This window comes from Cryptomeria japonica, chromosome 2, assembly GCF_030272615.1.
Source record: "Cryptomeria japonica chromosome 2, Sugi_1.0, whole genome shotgun sequence".
In the NCBI taxonomy this organism is placed as follows: Eukaryota; Viridiplantae; Streptophyta; class Pinopsida; order Cupressales; family Cupressaceae; genus Cryptomeria; species Cryptomeria japonica.
The window spans coordinates 160,346,780-160,353,869 of record NC_081406.1 but is presented as its reverse complement, the minus strand read 5'-3'; the positions used below and the strand labels follow the sequence as shown (position 1 = coordinate 160,353,869).

Below are 7,090 nucleotides of genomic sequence, written 5' to 3'. Positions count from 1 at the left end.
ATTTTAAAAAAACTCCTCGATCTGCAGTGGCACGACAATAGGTAGATCATTAAATTAAGCAGCCATACAAGGAGAAGTCATAGATCATAAATGTTGTAAGGAAGGCTAAACAGGCCGCCGCCCTGTAGCCCACTTTGTTCACCGCTTTCTTAGCTGCCATTACTGACTTTTTCTTCCTGTGCCATGCTTGTCACCCTGGTTGCATCAACCTAACTACAATTATTGCAGCTTACAAAAGGACGAAAGCTGGTTGAAAATTTCCCCCTTTCCTCATACGCAAACTGTGAAAATTTTGATCTTAAATTCCTTCTCTGTAGACTGCCTGGCCATAAAATATTTCCTTATAGATTAATTCATTTGTTTCTTGTGATGTTTTAGAATTCGAATAAATTATTTTTCCAGGACATTAAACAATTCTTTTTCATAATTTTGTTTTCTAGAATTAAAGTTTCTATATTTTATCCAAAGTGATAATAAATCATTTTTATATAGAATGTAATTTTGTTTATAGAGTATAGATATAAAGTTTCTATATTTTATTCTATAAAATAATTTAAAAGTCATAATAAAATCATTTTCCTATTAGAATGTAATTTAGGATATAGAATGGAAATTTTCATATTTTATTAAATAGATAGAAAGTGATATAACAAAATCATTTTCTTAATAAAAAGTAATTTGGTACTAATAAATAGAAAGGTTCTTTTGTTTTATACTATAAAATAGTGGGGAAATGAAAATAGAATTATTTTCATAATAAATTAATAATTTAAATAGAAGGTATAAATCCAATAAGATGGACAATTAAAGATTGTGTCATTTATATAGTTAGAAATTTGGTAATTTTAGTTTTTGAACAATTAGTTATAAGTTAAAAAAATTAATATTAAGTGATCACCTTATTAGTACTTGCCATTAGGCAATACTATTGTAATGAAAATTCATTTGTTGTGCTTATATGGTTATTAAAAAAAGTTATTTACACCAATGAAAAGCAATTATTTAGGCAATACTATTGTAATGAAAATTCATTTGTTGTGCTTATATGGTTATTAAAAAAAGTTATTTACACCAATGAAAAGCAATTATTTTTCTTTCTTTAATTATTTTATAGTATAGATGCACATTTGTTAACATTATAATTTACAAAAAATATTTTTGTTGCAAATGATTGGCTAATATCGTTTTGCCTCTTATAGGCAGGTTTCTCGGAATCACCAGGCAAAAACTCAAAATAACATTTATCATATCAATAAAAATTAACACAAGGAACACAAAAGAGTGGTAATTACATATTTTCTTGACCTGTAAAAACTTTCACATATCATAACTAAAATATTGTTATTAATGTGTTATTCATGAAATATTTTATAATTATAGATATTATTGTTTTAAAATCCCCCAAACTTTGCATGTATCATGACAAAGTTTATAATATAGATAATAAAAAATTCAGGTATCAATGCTATGCAAATTGTCAAGATAAATAATATAAAAATATATTAGTTACAATTAATAAATTACTATTTCAACTACAAATTAACAAAAAATAATAATATAAAACAAAATAAATTAAATTTAAGAATATATTAGTTACAATTAATAAATTACTATTTCAACTACAAATTAACAAGGCAAGTACTCACCACTATGTGGCACTTGTTTTATTTAAAGACCAAAATTGTTGTTATTAGACCTTGTGTTGTGTCATAGCAACATAACTAATTTGTCTCCATATATTAAATTAGTAAGGAATGGTTGTCATGAATTCACCCTTGAGAGTGACTTGTACATGATTTCCTGCCATGATGTTATATGTATAATATATTTAAGGGAATACATTCCCAACCATGATTAAAGTATAACAGGTATTGTTATACGGTATATCTCTAGCTTCCTACTCCCTCTATCTCTAGACATGTGTCCATTTTGTCCCTCACTATTCTTAGGCCTTTATATCTATATCTCATTGTCTCTTTATTGAGCTATTTCTCCATATGTCTTGTCCCAAATCTTCCTTTATCTCATCCTCTCTCTCCACCCCTATATCTCTCCCTCACAATATATATATATATATATATATATATATATATATTTCATCTCTATCTATACCCATCTCATCTCTTTATCTCTATCTCTCTTTCTCTCCTCTCCATATCCCTTTCCTCCTCGTCTTTATTTATAATTCTTTTTTATCTCTATCTCCTTACCCTCTCTCTCTCTCACTCTTCCCCACTCCATCTCTCCCTCTCTTCTTATTATATACATAACATGAGCTTAATTACCTTCTCAATTCATAGGTTTTATTTCACTCCTAATTAGATCTTAGTAAGTGGATGCATACTTGATTTGAAGATATCATTTCTTCAAGACCTTTGTTACATAAACAACATCACTTGCTAAATGGCCTACCAATTGACCTCATTTAATACAAGAGTATAAAACTATAGACCAAAAAATTTCCTAATTGACCTTTCACACCTCTTCAGCATGCATATTGCACACCAAGGTGAGATTGCTAGTTGGTGTCTTTTTCACTTTCACTACTGAAAAATATGTATGTTTGTTTCAACATCAAAACAAAAATAGCAGCAAACAAAAAGACAGTTGGGTTGAGGTACTAGACAAGCTAAAAACCACATAACACCAATCACTAAGCTGTTTATGAAATCTAAACAACAAACAATCCGTTTATTATTTTTACAAAAAACAATAACTAGTGAAGGGACTCCAGCTATCTCTTATTATCATAATATTATTGTATTTATATATTTCTTTAAGAAAAAATTTATCTCCATTAAAATAAGGCTAGAATTTCAAATATGTAAGAAATGGACATTAAAAAATAACGTTTATAAAATATGTTTAAAAAACCTTAAAAAATCTCTTCATTATTTCTCTGACATCAATTTCATTTTATTCCTGGAGTTCTTCAAACATAATCACCTTAGATGATAAAAGATCAAATCAAATCAACTACTGAGACAACTTGGAGGATCTACAGGCTCACTAGTTTGTCCTTGCGCATTCAGACAGTAGGACTGAGCTGGACCCCCTGATTTTAATCTCAATGATATATCGCTCAATGTTATGTCTGTGCAACCTACTGTAGTACTGCATGCAAATCTCACCGCCACTGGTGTTGATGAGGTGCCAGATATTCCATTGTATGTCACATTAGATATTTTAACAGCAGAGCTCTGCAAATACAATACGAATAAGAAAACTGGTTTTAACAGACCAACCACATGAGATAGATAAATTTTGAGCTAATATATGTCGTTAACTTAGATGTGATGCATGACAGATACTTCAAGGATCAAAATGTATACCTGATTAGAACAAGGTGTGGGCGAATCACAGTAGTATTGATCAATAATAATTGGGTTTGCCACATTGTCCATTGTAACCTTCTCAAATATTATACCATTGGCCGACCCTGATCCACCCTATGATATCAAAATAATTTTATTTGTTGAGCATTAGTTTCATAGAAATCAAAAAATTATGTAAATTATAATTTTTGTGATGAATAATATAATTATAGTCATTTGGTTCTATTTTGATATATTTTCTACTATGCTGATTGAGGCACTTTTTTTATATCTAATGCAGATGGCTATGTATCTGGAGGGTTTTTGGGGAGCTTATGGGCTTGTGTAATGGGGTAGATAGGCTTATGTTTTCTTGAGCAATACTGAAGGGTGGTTCTTTCCCTTCAATGATCTTTGAACCAGACACATGTAAAAATAACAAAAATTTTAATATAATTTCAATGATTTCATCCACTTTTATCAAAAATATATATATATATATAATTACAGCTATACAGTTCATCTTGTTTCGATTAATAAAAATGAGATAAATCCCTAACATTATATAACTCAAAAGACTTACCTGCCATGTTTTGATTCGTAATCCATTTGTAGTTGCAGTCAAGGTGGCCCCATTTACATGCACATTGGAAACTTGTGCTTGAGTATTTCCTTTCCCCAGACTTCCCACACTGCAAAGTTCAAGGTTTTTATCATGATATGTCTTGAAAAAATATAGTTACCGTATACCATAGAAAAATATGTAAGTTTTTGACATTACCTTATACCATGACCTGGGCCACATGTAAGATCTTCAATGTAGATATTACTTGACCCATTACCAATGGAAACACAATCATCACCTGTACAGATAAGAAATATGAGCATCTTCCATAATGCTTTTGTATAAAAATATAATACAAAATTATCTTTGATGAATACATACCTGTGCCTATTTTACAGTTTATTATGCGAAAGTCTGTAGACTGGCCATTTATATCAATTCCATCTGTGTGGATACTTGTACCTGGTGCATTTATTTTCACAGAAAGGATTTGGATGCTTTTGCTACTAGTGAAAGTCAAATGAAAGCTAGGACTTTTCACTATTGATAGTCCTTGGATTGTGACCTGGTTACCACCATTAAACTGAATGGCCTGCATATGTACAGTTTTTCTAAACATTTTCACTAACCCACTTGTAGAATAAGAAAAATGCTCTAGGGGAAAAAAAAAAAAAAAAAATAGAAACTGTAAAATTATCAAATGTAAAATGATCGAGAGCTTACACATTACAAAATTAACTGTACAAGAATAGTATCTAAGAAATATAATAATAATTTTTTTAAAAGTTTTCATTTCACAGGTTATTCTCTTAAACCATATGTAGACTGTTAAAGATAATAAAGAATACATTGCTAAATGTATTTTTCATTACAAAAGGATAGATTCTAATCTGGTAATTTATTTTCATATAACCTCATGTTCCCATGCAACTTTAAAATTGGGAAAAAAAAGATAATTTAGAATCTTTCTTCTATTTAGCATTAATACTATTAAGACAAAGTTAAGGTGTTTTTGTTTAAAAATAAGCCAAAATAAGCTAATTTATTCTCATAGATAATAAAGAGTATTTTCTTCTATAAAAAGAAGAGATAAGTAAATAAGAAATTACCAAGGGTACATCACCTCCATCTCCCTGCCAAAATAAGAATAATGTGAGTAGAAATAGAATGTTTTTTGAATTTTTTATTAAAATTTATTATCACTCTATGATTTCTCATGGGGATAAAAAAATATATTATGAGGAGAGAAAAAAAAATCAAATTCAGACTATCATGAAAAACTGTGAAAATCTCATATTTTTAATTCAACAATTAATCATTCACAAATCTACCTTTAAAAAACTCAAAAATTTGACACGACATAATAATACATATGAAATCTTAAATTGAACAGATTTTATGAAAATTTGAAATAGAAAACAAAAGAGATTTTACCCTGGACCACCAGTTACTTCCTTGTCCATCAATGGTTCCACTCCCTTGCAATGTGAATTGTTTAAGTTTATCAAATTGCAACCATATGGTTTTGTCTTTCCAACTATTTGGATCTGCAGGTGCATTAATATTTCCATCTACCTATAAACTCAAAATACAAATCATATTATTTCTTTATAATACAAAGATAAATTATAAAATCTTTATTTTTAAAGATTAATCTATTTGAATTGAGGTGTACACCTGAAATATGAATCCTGCTGCACAAGGTCCTTCAAAAACCAAATTGTTTACAAGATATGTCTTACCGTCTGGCACTAACAAAGTTGCAGAGGACACATTACAAGCTGCATTCCAAGCATTGGTAAATGCCTATATAAAAACAACTGTTAGATCAGAAAAAGAAATTGAAATTTTCTTAATAGAAATAACAATATAATTAATGATAATATATATATGTAGCACAGTAGAGAACCTATAAAAATAATAATTAATCAGCGTTAATGATAAATCAATCACCTCGGAATCATCATTCACTCCATCACCCACTGCTCCATATGTTTGGATGTTAAATGTCTCGGCTGCATTCCCTCCTACTAAAATGTTGATTATGATGAATTGTATGGCCAAATCAGAAATAATTATATACAAATTTGCCATTGCCTTGTTACAGAAGTATAGTTCCCTTTTTAATTGTTAGTTAGCATGCACGTCATCTTATAGTCTTTCTAAAACATTAGATAAAGAAATTAAACTAATATTTATATAAAATTTCTATTTATTTTTATTGTTTATTATTGTAATTTAGTTAAAGTAAAGAAAATATATTAAATATAAAATTAGCAAAATCTAATAAAAAGAAAAAAATCAGTTATTTAATTTTAAAGAAGAACCAGTAATTTAGAAATTACTAAAATAAGTGTTAGATGAAAAAACAAAAAAAACTACATAATTGTTGTTTTCTCACACTAGCACCCAAAAAAGTTAAAAAAATCATAATGTTTCTATATTAAAAAAAAAAATCATATTTCTAAATATTAATATAATAACAAAATTATTACAATCTATAAGAGATTTATTTATTTCTATTATATAAAGAAATTAAAGAGAATAAAGATGTTTTTTATATTTAAAAAAAAAAATTATGGTGACTTCTCTTTCAAGAGCACAAGTTCTCCACCACTAGCCCAAGTTGCATTTATATTTTAAATGTATTAAATAACTATATATCATTTTTATATATATAATTGAATACTAATTGAAATTGAAATGGAACCCTTAGCCTAACTGTAAAAAATATTGTTCCCTAACCTTAACACTAGACCAAATTAAAACCTAAAGCTAAAACTAATCACTAAGCCAAATTGAACCCTAATCCTAAATACAATTTAATCCTAACACTTCTCTAATACTAAACCAAATTTAACCCTAACCCTAAACAAAAATTAAAATTAATCTTACACAAAATTGAGCCCAAACTCTAAATCAAGTCAAACCCTAACCCTAAATCAATCAGAACCTTAATCCTATACTGACTTTAACTCTAGTAACTCTACTATAAGACTCAATTTTTAATAGAACCTCAGATACAGGAGACCTTGTTTTTTTAAATATCCTATTGTTTCTCTCTAGCCAAACATTCCAAATCACAATAGATGGAGATATGATCCAAAGGCATGCATAAAAAGATGATGCAAACATAAAGGGCCAAGATCTAAAATGGGAAATGAGATCCTTACCAATAACAAAGGATATATTTAACTTCTCAAACAACCAC

At 28.4% G+C, this 7,090-nt stretch overlaps 1 protein-coding gene across 1 annotated transcript; it reads right to left on the bottom strand.

Annotated features, from left to right (window-relative positions):
- Positions 1-2,972: 2,972 nt before the first annotated feature.
- Positions 2,973-5,973, bottom strand: LOC131070542 (polygalacturonase-like). The gene is made up of 9 exons (XM_058006107.2): positions 5,833-5,973; positions 5,557-5,685; positions 5,314-5,454; positions 4,989-5,012; positions 4,261-4,471; positions 4,096-4,177; positions 3,898-4,006; positions 3,333-3,449; positions 2,973-3,200 (listed from the first exon to the last, which is right to left on the bottom strand). The coding sequence occupies exons 1-9, from the start codon at positions 5,971-5,973 to the stop codon at positions 2,973-2,975; spliced, it is 1,182 nt and encodes a 393-aa protein (XP_057862090.2).
- Between the last annotated feature and the right edge of the window lie 1,117 nt (positions 5,974-7,090).

What these genes read in the sequence shown, in the direction of transcription:
- LOC131070542 (XM_058006107.2), bottom strand. Translation starts at nt 5,973, where the DNA reads ATGGCAAATTTGTATATAATTATTTCTGATTTGGCCATACAATTCATC. An exon ending in CAGCAGGATTCATATTTCAG is followed by an intron (nt 5,455 to 5,556) that starts GTGTACACCTCA and finishes TTGAGTTTATAG; the next exon opens with GTAGATGGAAATATTAATGC. An exon ending in GGCCCAGGTCATGGTATAAG is followed by an intron (nt 4,007 to 4,095) that starts GTAATGTCAAAA and finishes TGAACTTTGCAG; the next exon opens with TGTGGGAAGTCTGGGGAAAG.